Source organism: Acipenser ruthenus, chromosome 28, assembly GCF_902713425.1.
Source record: "Acipenser ruthenus chromosome 28, fAciRut3.2 maternal haplotype, whole genome shotgun sequence".
Taxonomy (NCBI): Eukaryota; Metazoa; Chordata; class Actinopteri; order Acipenseriformes; family Acipenseridae; genus Acipenser; species Acipenser ruthenus.
The window spans coordinates 2,046,251-2,059,442 of record NC_081216.1 but is presented as its reverse complement, the minus strand read 5'-3'; the positions used below and the strand labels follow the sequence as shown (position 1 = coordinate 2,059,442).

The 13,192-nt window shown below is 41.9% G+C and overlaps 1 protein-coding gene across 2 annotated transcripts in view; it reads left to right on the top strand.

Moving 5' to 3' along the window:
* The first annotated feature begins 4,770 nt into the window (after positions 1–4,770).
* LOC117434715 (TANK-binding kinase 1-binding protein 1-like) overlaps positions 4,771–13,192 on the top strand; it is a 33,737-nt gene continuing 25,315 nt past the window's right edge. The window contains exons 1-2 of one of the 2 annotated variants that reach the window (XM_034057341.3): positions 4,771–4,958; positions 12,900–13,135. In XM_034057341.3, coding sequence (XP_033913232.3) covers positions 12,914–13,135 — 222 coding nt within the window. In that variant the 5' untranslated portion in view covers positions 4,771–4,958; positions 12,900–12,913. Of the gene's footprint in view, positions 4,959–11,992; positions 12,142–12,899; positions 13,136–13,192 lie in introns of those variants that run through there. The other variant, XM_059003277.1, reaches the window with a different exon arrangement.

Sequence of the window (13,192 nt, the reverse complement as noted above, 5' to 3'; positions counted from 1 at the left end):
AGCCAGGAGGGAGTTGCAGTAGTCTAGGCGGGAGAGTACCAGGGCCTGGACCAGGAGCTGGGTAGCATAGTTGGTGAGGAAGGGTCGGATTCTTCGGATGTTGCTCAGGAAGAATCGGCAAGTGCGTGCCAGAGTGGAGATGTGCTGGGAATAAGAGAGGCAGGGGTCCATATTGGTAACTATGAAACCTTTGTCATGTATTTGGCTCTAATGGTCTGTTTTTACAAAAAGGACTTTAATGTTTGGCATAAACACTTCAAAATGAAGTGGAATGTTTTATTTTTGTGTAATGCTATATCAGCCAAGCGTATTGCTCCTCCTGTTGGTTGTACTGGAGAACTGCATGCATACCGCTGCTAGCTCTGCAAATGAACCAAATGGTGCTTAAGGGTCTAGTGAACGAGGACAGTCATTGTGCCTCTCTTTTTACTCATCTGCTGTACTGGTACCAGTTTGACTGGTTGCTCTTATACCTTCTGGCTCAGGGTGCAATATACATGTCAGGTTGACTCTGTGAGCTAATAAAACATAGGTCTAATTCTCATCAGAATAATCTCCCTCTTTCCCCCTCCCATAGGGAGAAGAATGACCTACATGTTTTCCGTCTCTCTCCTTGCGTTTCAAATCTGTGTAGTACTGCATTTGAAACACTATACTTGTCGGTTTTTGTGTTGTGTTATATATATATATATATATATATATATATATATATATATATATATATATAAAATGAAGGAGCATCAAAAGAAACTGACCAAGACTAGCATTGCAAAAATATACAGAAATTGACCCCAGGTCAATTTGCACAAGCTGTCTATTGCCATGCTTGCATAGCTAGTCAAGTAGATACACAATGACTGCTAGTATAGGTAATGCAGATGTGTTTAAAAAAAAAAAAAAAAAAAAAAAGATCACGCTGTCGTTTCCCGTCAAGTTCTGCAGCATCATAGTCGTTTAATCATTTTAGAAATAACGCTTTCTTCTCTGCTCTACATCTGTCTTTTCTCTAACAATTGTTTATGAACACGTGCGCATGCGCATTAAACAGTTTGACGTCACTTGAATGGCTAAGGAAGGGTGCTCTGTTGCAGCGATTAAAAAATTAAATCATACGAGTAACATAGATATGAAAATTTACATGGTACATTATATATAAATTAATAGTTTTTACTGCACTGTCTCCTTGTGTCTAAATGAGATTTAATATCCAATTGATGTTTTATTGAATGTATCTTACGATTGCTCCGAGGAGTCATGATAAATCTCCACAGAGGTTTTTTTCTGCTACACTGGTCTGAACCTGCAGGGGCTCAGCGTTTATAATCTAGCAGCAAGGCATACATGCAACAGCAAAGAAGCTGGTAGCTGTATCTTGTGAATACAAGGGGTCGAGTACAGCATATATTACATTTATCAAGACTGGTTAAACAGTACAGCACGTTATACACACATTCCCTTTTCAAACGGCCCGACTTGCAAGACTGTGTGGCGGTCGAGACGCTCCTGCTGTGTCAGCCTATAGACGCGGCCGGAGGTGAGGTAGGCTGTATATTCATGAACCAACAAGGCGGGTCTCGACATCCTGCTTCAGTTTTAAAATAGGATGGGACAGTCCTGCAGCCAGGGAACATAAGTGGACCTAGATTTTGGCGTATGTCTTCAGCAGTGTGCTGGTTAAGAATGACATGCGTTCTACGTTTACGGTTGCAAATTAAAGCTGGTATCACCGTTTTGATGCGCCATGTACCGTAACGACACAAATTATGGTAACTGTCAGACTAGGGTTCGGGTTGGGGGTTGTATTGCCTATTTTCGCTAAATCCGTAGCGTATTTTTTTAAAGCGGAGAGAAGGATCTATTCGAGGATGCCAAGATATTGATGTTATCCTGCAACAAACTCCCCATCCCTGGTTGTACTGCTTTCCTAGAAACAGGAAAACATGTCGTGGCACCTTTCTACTTGTGAGATGTCTGGCTCATTAAAATATTTAGCGATTTTTTTTTTAAAGAGGAGGCGATTATCATCTATTCAGAGACACCCGGGTATTTAGTAAGTAAGGAGTGAGGAAACATGGGCAACAGAACCCCCACCCCAGCCTTGCTGTAAATCGTTTATTTAAAAACAAATCTTAAAAAGAGGCTACAAAGAAAGAATTAGACTGAGTTAAGAAAAGTGGATACACTAAAAAGAGATGATCTACTAGATTATAAAAATAGAAATAAAAAGGTCAAGAGAGTTCCAGTACTAATGACTTAATTAATGACAAGCTTTGGCGACCTCAAGGTCTCTTCTTCAGGCGAAAGTAGGAAAGAGAGGTTGATGTTTACATTCAAAGGTGGCATCAGAACTTTCACAAATAGAACCAATTTTGAATCCTTACAATTCTAATGTAAGGAAAAAAGCTGTGTAATAAACGACAATGTATATAAATACATACATATATATATATATATAGAACTCCCCCATCAAAATTTTTGAAAGTGTGATTCAGTCAGTTGCCCTCTCTGGCAGTGAAGTGTGGGGCCCAATCACCAACCAGGACTACACAAAATGGGACAAACACCCCACAGAAACCCTGCATGCAGTTCTGCAAAAACATCATGAAATTACAAAGGAAAACACCAAACAATGCATGCAGGGCTAAATTAGGCCTTTATCCATTGATTATAAAATAGTGACCCAAACTCACTCCATTATAAAGCCCTGCAATAGCAAGAGCTCAGCCCAGAAAAGAGTCCCCTCAGCCAGCTGGTCCTGAAGCTCCCGAGCTGAGCAACACTGACATCAGACAGCTTCAGAACAGCACTGCAAAAGCAATTCCAATTAGTGTAAACCAAATTATAAAACACCTGAAACACTCCTATCTGGACCATTGGGATACAAACACTAAAACACAAAACAAACTAGAGTACTATTGGACCCTAAATAGAAATTACACCGTGGCAGAATACCTGGTAACTGTCAGAAACACAAAGCAGAGGCAGATCCTGACCAAATACCGGCTCAGTGACCACAACCTGGCCATTGAAAAAGGCCAACAGAGGCAAACTTGGCGGGCGAGGGTGAACAGCTCTGTGGTCACTGAGACAGGAGAGGTCGAGATAGAGATTCACTTCCTGACACACTGTGAAAAATATAAAAACATAAGGGGCATTTTCTTCCCCAAGTTCTGCGATTTAGTCCCAGAATTCCCCAAAATGCGTGATGGGGGGGGATACTGTTCAATATATTTTACTTGGTTAGGCCATGTATGTGCTTTGGCCACAACAATTTTTTTTTATTGTCATGCCAATAGCCAGTTTGAATTGAATTGAGAGAGAGAGAGAGAGAGAGAGAGAGAGAGAGAGAGAGAGAGAGAGAGAAACGAGGTTACATTTCCAATTTTCTGAAGAGGGATTTGATTCCGACGTCCTCCAGGAAGCTAGTCTTCTGCTCTACCCTTGACCGTATCACAAGGAGCGCTGCGTATTATCAAGACTCGTTAATTAGCAAGACTCATTTTATAAGGTGGTTTTCTCTGTTCCATTCCGCACGCAGGAAAATCAGTGCATTGGAAATCCATCACAGGTAATCCCAGAAGGGTAAATAACGGATACTGAAATATAAAGAGCAATTTTAAAAGAAGGTGTTTACTCTAAATCATCATGAAGCTGAGGGAACACGAAGTCGCTTTGTAGCTTGGAACTTGGTTTCAGGAGACTAGGTTTCAGGCCGCTGCATGGCACACCAGGGGAGACTTGGGGGTTTGATACAGCAACCTCAAACTGGATCTCCCGGTCTCCTGGAACCAGGTTCAAAGCCACTGCTCCTGAAAAAGTGGCTTTGTGTTCAAACCGCTTTAGCTGGCGTTGTCTTTGCCTGAAAGTACCGCTGCCCCTGCGGCTGGCTTCGACTGTATCTGTAGTACCAAATGCAGTGACTGGCTGGACTGTTACTGGTGAATAAATATAAACCAGAAACTAGAGAAACTAAAGCCCAGTCACACACATTAGTAGTAGCATTGCTAGCAGGAAGAAGTAAGTGTGTGTGTGTGCGTGCGTAACAGAATCCAAAAACAGCAAACTGCTCACTATCCCAGGAGAATCGGGATCCAACAGGATATTCATCAATCACTAGAAATACTTCATGAAAAAGAAAAGTCATTTATTAAGGAGCCCGCGAGGAGACATGAGAGACTATATATATATATCTATATCTATAGATATATATATATATATATAAGAAATAAACTGAAAACTCACTATTTTAATAATTAGCCCCAGCGTTTAAAACGAAACGTTGTAGCTTATTATTAAAATAGTGAGTTTTCAGTTTATCAATTACTTAATTCCTTTTCTTCAGCAGTGTGGAGTAGTGGTTAGGGCTCTGGACTCTTGACCGGAGGGTTGTGGGTTCAATCCCCAGTGGGGGACACTGCTGTTGTACCCTTGAGCAAGGTACTTTACCTAGATTGCTCCAGTAAAACCCCGACTGTATAAATGGGTAATTGTATGTAAAAATAATGTGAAATAATGTATAATGTGATACCTTGTAACAATTGTAAGTCGCCCTGGATAAGGGCGTCTGCTAAGAAATAAATAAATAAAAAAAATATATATATATTTCTTTGTAATAAAAATAAACACATAAATAAAAACATATACAATAATCTCACAGTGTTTTGCATATTGCTGTAATGGTGGGGTGGTGGGCTGATTGTAGCTGTACTGTATCGTAATATATTGGACGGTGACGATGCTGCCATCCCCCCCCCCGCTCCTTCCCCGCTATGTTGTTAATTCCACGCCCCGCGACGTGATACCCTATGATCTCGCAGTCAGACCTGAAAAACTGTTCTACAGGAAAAAAATGTATCGTCCGCACAGCCGAGTCTGCGAGTAGACGGCGTGGAATAGCATTTGAGTGAGGTACAGAATTCGTGTGTAGGGTGTGAGGACACCGCAGCACCAGCAAAGACGTGAGTAGGGGCTTCCTGGTTTTCTGTGCGTTCATTTAATCGGTAAACACAAAACAAATGCAACGAAACCCGTTTGACGAGCAGCTCGCTTGTTTTTGTGCGGTTCTTGCTAGGGCTAGTGGGGGTACTCTGCTTAATTGCCTGGGAACGTAAAACATAGGGTTCTTAAAAAAACAAAAAAAAGGGTCCAGTATACGGTACACATCCATATTTTACTGATTAGTATGTATTTGACATATCGCAACGAGTGGTGTTTAGCGGAGTTAGTACGGAAGCGTGCAACACTTTGTTGTGTATTTTCTGTTTTCGACAGGGCAGCGGCAGCAGGGGTATTTTAAAATGCAATTGTCCGTTTAAAAGCTTTCAATTTTTGGAGCGAGGCGAAGTGCCGATTTAAAGGGGAAGTGGGCTTTATTATCGACCACCGCCGCCGTTTCTGCGCCTCCCGACAAAAAATTAAAAAAAAAAAAAAAAACTTCACCTGAATTAAAGAGACCGCTTTTTAAAATCTTTAAGCCTATTTGATGTATTGTATTTTATCGTATGTGGGTTATTCTACAATACAAACTGGGACATATATTCTGAGTAGGAAGAGTGTGTACATTATATATATATATATATATATATATATATATATATATATATATATATATATACACACATACACATCTCTCGGCACATTTAAGCGCTTATTTTATTTTAACTAAGAGCGTGCCTTTAATAATGTTTCCATACTACAGTACCACCATACTGTATGCATCTAAGTTTTTAATCTAATTTACGATTCTTAAATTATTACGTGTTAATAATCAATCAGACTACACATTGTTTTTCACAGGATACTAAAAACAGATGTCAGTACTGTAATGCAACGTGATCGGTTTATTAACCGTTTGATCGTCTGGCTAATTATTATTATTATTATTATTATTATTATTATTATGTTTCTTAATCGTAGCGGATTGCGTGCGTTCCGTCAGTCGGAGTCTCACAGGCTTATGGTTAACCCTTGAAATCGAGCCACTGTTTCTCATGCTATAGCCCACGTGTACCCCCGCCCTCCGTCCCTCATCTTTCGAGTTTACGCCTCGAAAACAATGCCTCCTCTTTTACTTCTAAATGTGTCCGTTGACATATACAACCTAACCCTGACTACCGACCTGCAAACAATCTTGCTAATGTGTTGCCCTTCTAGTAAAAAGTCTCGGGCTGTTGTCCCTAGACTACAGCCTTCAAGGTGAGCATGCTGTCCACCAGCGTTTCTCCTCTCCCTGAAAATATCTCCATTGAGTAGGCCCTAACTATTCACTGACTAGGCTCTGCTGCATTAGCAGTCTGTGTCGTTAGCCAGTCATGTTCTGCCTACTTCCAGCCTCTGAGGCATCAATTAGCAGGGATGGAAATAAGACTCCTATTGCACAGCAGTTTCACCCATTCCAGGTTTTACTACGAGCTTGATTAGCCACAGTGTATAGGGAACAAGCAAATATTTCATAATATATTACAATCTTGAGTAATCATAGTAAAACCAGGAATGGATCAAACCCCTAAGAAGTGGGAGTTTTATCCTCTCTCTCTCTCTCTCTCTCTCTCTCTCTCTCTCTCTCTCTCTCTATATATATATATATATATATATATATATATATATATAATATATATATATATATATATATAGAAATTGCTTCTGACAAAGAAAAGCCCTATACTTGTATTAATATTTTGAAATCTTTTTATTCAGTAAAAATGGCATTCACAAACCCGGATGTATGTCACCGCCCCAAACAACATTTTTGATTGACATTTAGTGATGTCATTTCCTCCCAGCCCTTAGAATTCAGGCCAGCCCGAGGAGTGAAGTCGGACCAGAGAATTTGGGCTCCCACCCAAGTTGGCAGCCTGTGTTCCCTTATTTTGGATTCAGTTCCGTGCCCTATTATCGGTATGCGCTTCCCATGTCCTACAGTCTGATTGAGGTGTGACCTGTCCTGGATTTGCTGCAATACGTCCTTTATACAGGCGTCTCCTGATTTATTCCCAGTGTCTGCCATGGTCGTACTGAATGCCAGACCTTTAGCGCTGATAATAAGAGCTCAGGCTGGGACAGAAGGATTTTAAAGGTCTGTTTTTACAGCTTCAGCAGTAATGTGTGTGTGGGGGGTGTTTAAGTGCAGGCACCAGTATGTTTTCATTGTGAATCAGGAATGCAGAGAGTCAGGTTGTCATCCCTCAGCTGCAATGCTCTTTAAACCAGGTTGTCTGTGGCTTTATTGCTTTGCTAGACTACATCAGGATGTTTTTTTTTTTTCGCCCATGAAAATTCCCCGAACTGAGACTAAAAATAACCAGAACAGAAACGCACCTCTCCGCTGACGTGGCACGATGACGCTGGCGCAGAACGAGTCAACAGACTTTTTTTTATTGCTGCTAAAATATTGTTTACCAATCTTTTGTTCTTTTAGGAACAGTAGGCAAACAATTGTAATGATATCAACGCATTCATTCATCATACTAGCAGAGTGCTCTGTAAATTTCTTTAAAAAAATGTTGCACCGCCTGCTAATGTACACATTAGCTTATTGCTTATTTGCAAATCCCCGGGTATAAAACATTGATTAGGGATTGACATTCTCCTCCTGTTGCATAGCAGTCTGATCCATTCCTGGTTTTTCTCAAGTTTATTAAGACACACACTTGAGCTTGTTACCTATACACTGTGACAAATCAAGCTTGTAGTAAAACCTGGAATGGGTGACTCTGCTGTGCAATAGGAGTTTTTTTTCCATCCCTGCTGCTGCAGCTCAGTTTGAAGGCATATCTGGAAGGAGAGAGCGTTTTTTTTTGTTTTTTTTTGTTTTTTTTTGTTTTTTTTATATAGCGCCTTTTCATAGCAAGCCACCTCAAAGCGCTTCGCAATCAAATCAAATAAAAAGGCCTATAAAAACAAAACAATAAAAGTAAAATGAAAATAAAAACATAAAATTTAATCCCCACTCCTCCTCGGGCTTGAGAGAGCAGATGCGCCTTCAGCAAAGGACTTAAACTTTTCCAGGGAATCGGCATTTGCACAGAAATGCAGTTTACCCCTCGCTTCAAACAATTCTCCCCTTGGCCTCTCCGCTCCGGGTAGATTGCTCTTTTGTTATTTATTGAAGGCCCTGCAGTGTTATGCTGCGAATGCTGTCCCTTGATAATCCCTGTCACAATGTTTGATGACCTAAAGAGAGGAAAGTCATAAGTCAGGACATTATCCCGGAGCCTGCCACAGCGCTTTCCTTGATTTAGCAGTGTCTTTTCACTACAAGAAGTGTGGCTAACCCTTTCTAAAAATGTAGCCAGGTACTGTAATATGGCACTTTTCCCCCATGCGTTTCCCATGGTTATGCTATGCATTTTACCACAGTTTATCGTGATTTCTAATGTGTTTAATATGCTTTACCTGCCATACCTCTGTGGGCTTTGCAATAGTCACCTATGCATTGCCATGCTTTCACTATGCTTCATTGCACATCTTCAAATGAAAATGAGTTTGTTTTTTGGATGTGCACAAAAGGTTGAATGATAAATTTATTTCAGGACGTTTCGGACATAAGCCCTCCTTCATCAGCGCAGAAAGAGAAGTAAACGCAGTGCAGTAAATTTTTATACATATATGTTATTATTATTTTTGACCTGTTTTACGACGACTGGAGAACATCAAGTAATGCTGTCAATAATTTCAAAGTTTAAATGGCGACCAAAAAAACGTGGTTGTTTGTGTGAGGAACATCAGAAATTCAGATGCCTTCTGGTTTGTGTGTGGCGGATTGGCTGTTGCTTCTAGGTCAGACTCAGCTGAGTGGGACATTTCCCAGATATTCATGGGCGACCCCCCCCCTTCGCTCTTGCAGGAGAGGGGGCCAGGCCAGATGCTCAGTGGGTCCTCAAGGACTGGTGCAGCTCGCTCCCTCACTCCCTCCCTCGCTCGCTTACTCATTTGAAGTTTCTTTTGCTCCCATTTCTTCTCGGATTGGAAACAATCGATTTAGAAAAGGACTCAATTTCCTCGAGCATTTCAGAGTAGTAACACATAAGGGTCCCACGTGTGTCTCCTCTGGTAGAAGCACAGCCTCGTGGTGCGCACGGTGAGTCATACAGCGCAGGTTCGTGTCCTGCCTGAGCGACGTAGGCCAGTCATCGCTGGGAGCCAAAGGGAGGCGCTTCCATGGGTTAGGGAGGTAAAACCGTCAGGGACTGTTTCTCCTCATCGCTCTACAGCGAACCCTACTGGCCAGGCGCCTAGTGAGCTCAGAGCGGACACCTGCAGGGCTGGCCTTTGTTCTCCAGAGGCTGGTAGCTCGCTGACATCCGCTCGAGTTCCTGGGTGAAAAAGGAAGCTGGCTTGGTCGTAGGATCGGAGGACGCCTGCTGAACCTTCGGGTCTTCTGAACCATGTGGGAAATTGCTGCGGTGAGGGGGGGGGGGGGGGGGGGAAGCAATTGGACATTGCAAATTGGGAGAAATCGGGTGAAAAATTATAATTGGACACACTAAATTAAAAAAAATAGTATTCTATGGAAGACGCAAATGCATGATAGCCTCCACCCCTGATAATCACCCCCCCCCCCCCGGTGTATAAATAAAGCAAAGGACAAAAATAAGTATTATGTGCCCTAAACAATTTTCAGTATTGAATGCATAAGCCAGAAATGTCTTCCATTGAACTGCAAATGCTGTGACTCGGCGTGGGCATGGCTATTGGAGAGGTTAGCAGGGCTAAACTCAAGCAGCCCTGCCGTTGGGTTGGTGTGTGTGTGTAGAGAAAGTGAGAGTGACTCACATATGCGCTAGAGAAATGAAACTCTTCCAGTTTCTATCCAGGCAGATAGACTGGCACGCAGCTGTGAGTGTCAACAACTGGTAAGTAATATAGAGAGTTACAGACAATAGTTAATGGGTTCAGTTGTCTTCGCTGGGGTGATGGGATCTGCAGTGATGAATGTCTGGGGTTCCGGGTTTTGTTCTAGATTCAGTTTCTAAGCCTATCGACAGGGTTATCACAGTAATCATGCTTCTGTGTTTTCTTTTTCTGTAGTTTTGTGTAGTATTTTCAGGTTCTATTTTCACTTTGATCTGCACGTCGGACTTTCTAAGGGCTGGTGAATACCCTCTTCTCGTTGCATGGTAATGTCAAGTTAAAATCTTCTAACACTTGACTGTTCTGCAACTCGCCCTGTCATTTTTACTCTCCGCGTATATTTTTACAGGCAATCCATATTTATTACAGTCAAGGAGAAAATCGACAAGACGACAGACCCTGTCTACACACTGTGTGACTTTACAGCAGAGGAAGAGAGATTTATTTTTGGTTCTTTAGAATGAAACATTTCATTAAAACTCCTCAAAGGGAAGAACGTGCATAACAATGAATTAGATCATTTCAAAGGCTGTCTGTACCGTACCCAATCCATTCCTAAACAACTTGCTGTGCTGGAAATAATTCTTCCTGGATGTGTTTTGAATTGGTCTGTTGCCATGGGGCTGATGCACTGTACAGTAATTCTTTGATTCAGTTTAGCAACAAGACAATGGAATGGATTTTTCCACTTCTCATCTTTATCAGGTTGAAAATGCCTCTTGATTTAAGTCAGATACCACAGCACAGCAATGTGAAAACAGATTAATATGAAAATGCGACTTGTATATACTGATGCACAAAACAAACGCAACACTCAGGTCTAATGGATTTAATGAAATATTTTAAACATAGATATCAAACAAAATCACATCAAATGTGAACTAAATTTCCCGTTCCTCTCCCGTTTCTCTGAGATACGAATGTACCAGCTTTACATCATTTTTTAACGTATTCTCATTTTGTTGATCATCAATGAACATTTCTGTACTGCGGGTGTTGTCGAGCGATTGAAAACGAGACATGTTGTGTTTGAGTTGAAAGTGATGGTCTCGAGGAGTCGAATGGGTCAAAGTTCAAGTATGTTTTCCTCTAGAGGAATTATCACTTTTTGACGTCACTACTGTAGTTTTATGCCTTTTATTCCCGAATGGCTCAGGATGCAAATATAGCCTTCATCCATTTGTTATATAATTGTTTTTACCTTACAAAAAGATATGACCTGGCATAGCTGAACACCAGACAATAGGGCCCGTTGACGAGGATATCGGGCCTGTCGTAATTTTGTCCAGTGTCTGCAGCACCCCAGTGCCCCCCCCCCCTCTCTCTCTCTCTCTCTCTCTGGACACAGTGTTTAATGCCAGGAGGCTGGCATTGGCATAGCAGGGCTTTTAACAGCTTTCAGACGTGCCAGCCAGCTCCTCCGATCAGCCCTGACACCCAGCCTGATGTCTCTCTTGAATTCTCACTACCTCCTAGGGGTGCGATATCGCACAGGCAACAGTGAGCGAACGCTTTTAATATCGGAGCCTGGCACACTTGCGTAATTTTAATTAGACCATATAATTGATCAATTACAGTTCAGTTAAGCATTTATTTCTCATATGTTCATCCTTGTATTTTCCAACACTTGTAGTGACCCCACTGTTTATATGTTGTAATCCCTGTAATTGTGTAACTGTAATTGAAATTGAAAATTGAATTGGAATTGCAATTTCTGCAAACAATCCTGCTTTAACTATAATTACATGCCTGTTTAGTATTGAATCATATTCAGATTCATATTCTTATTTTTTATCATGCTTTAGGCGTTGGCTTTTAGATCATTCTCGCTGCTCCCCTCATCATTGTGGAGTTGAACTTTACCGCTACATTATTTTGAAAATATTTTGAACCAGTGCACCCTGGGAAATGATTCTGATTCACGCACAAGTAACAAAACTACTCCTAGTGTCAATAAGAAGCAAGAAAACGTAACTTTTAAATACAGCGTTAACAGCGGCAGTATTCATGTGCACCACTGTTTAGATCATTCAATTATTCCCTGAGGTGTATCTCTTTTTTTCTCTCCTAGCATGACCTAAAACTGCCAGATGCTTTATTAGCAAAGGAAAAGAGTGTCACTTGCCCTCTGCTTAATATAGTCTTTCCTGAACAGCATCTGTAGGTATGCAAAAGCTAAGGTGAGATTTGCTCTGGTTTTCTTTAGATTTATCTTTTGGACCTTGGGTACACATGCAAGTCCGCTGCCTTCCCAGCTTGTTGACTCCCCACTGTTTGACAAAGCAAGAGGTAAACTATACTGCACAGTATGGAGGATATTAAACCTGAGAGAAAGAGAGATGGGAGGAGTGCAGCTCCGGACAGAGCAGTACAGTTTTATTAAACATGCTTCATGCTTGTTTGATTGACTTCTTGAAGCTATCTGTATGTATATGTCTTCTGTCAAACTCTCTATAAAGAAGTCGGAAGCAAGGTGGGCAGACTGGGGCGAGCGAATAAAGTACTTAGTGTTGATTGTTGAGGAGGGGCCCGGATTTGAGTCTCCGAACCCTCGGCACGGCACTGTTGGCTACATCTTGAGAGGGAACAAGACATACCGTCTTAGCTTCACGTGATTGGTTGGGCTATTGAAGATTATAGGCATTAAGAACTAAAGATGCAAGGGCGTTTGCTGTGGTGCCCTGTTTTTCCATGTTACTGAACTCAGTAATAGACAGTGTAATAATGCTGATGCACTGTGTGGATATGTGGGTGTATATATATATATATATATATATATACCTGGCTGTTTTTACCATGCTATCTGAATAAGGCCGAACACACAACATGTTAACTAAATGTTGTAAAATCGTGCGTTTTCAGTTTATCAGTGGCTTTTCTTCTTCATGAAGTATTTCTACTGATTGATGAGTAAGCTGTTGGATCCTGATTCTCCTTGGATGCTCTCTCTTCCTCCCCTACTCCTCACATCCCCCTCTATCCCCTCCTCTCTGACTCCTCTGTCCCTTTCTAACTCCGCCCCCCTCCTCTCTCCTCCCCTCTTCCAGTCCGGTTGTGAATCATGGACTCTCTGTTCGGTGGAGAGCTGGGAATTCTGACAGCAGAGGGGCTGACGGAGGAGGGCTGTGGGGTGGGCTGGGCGAGCAGACCCCTCCCAGGGAACATGTACTCTGCCCCCCACTTCGCCCTCATCACCGCCTACCAGGACATCAAGAACCGGCTGTCCGGGCTGGAGAGGGAAAACTGTGGGCTCAAGAGGAGACTCAAGCTCTACGAGATCAAGGTACAGGGGCTGGCTCTGTGTGTGCATGTGTGCGTGGGTCTCTGTGTTCATATGTGT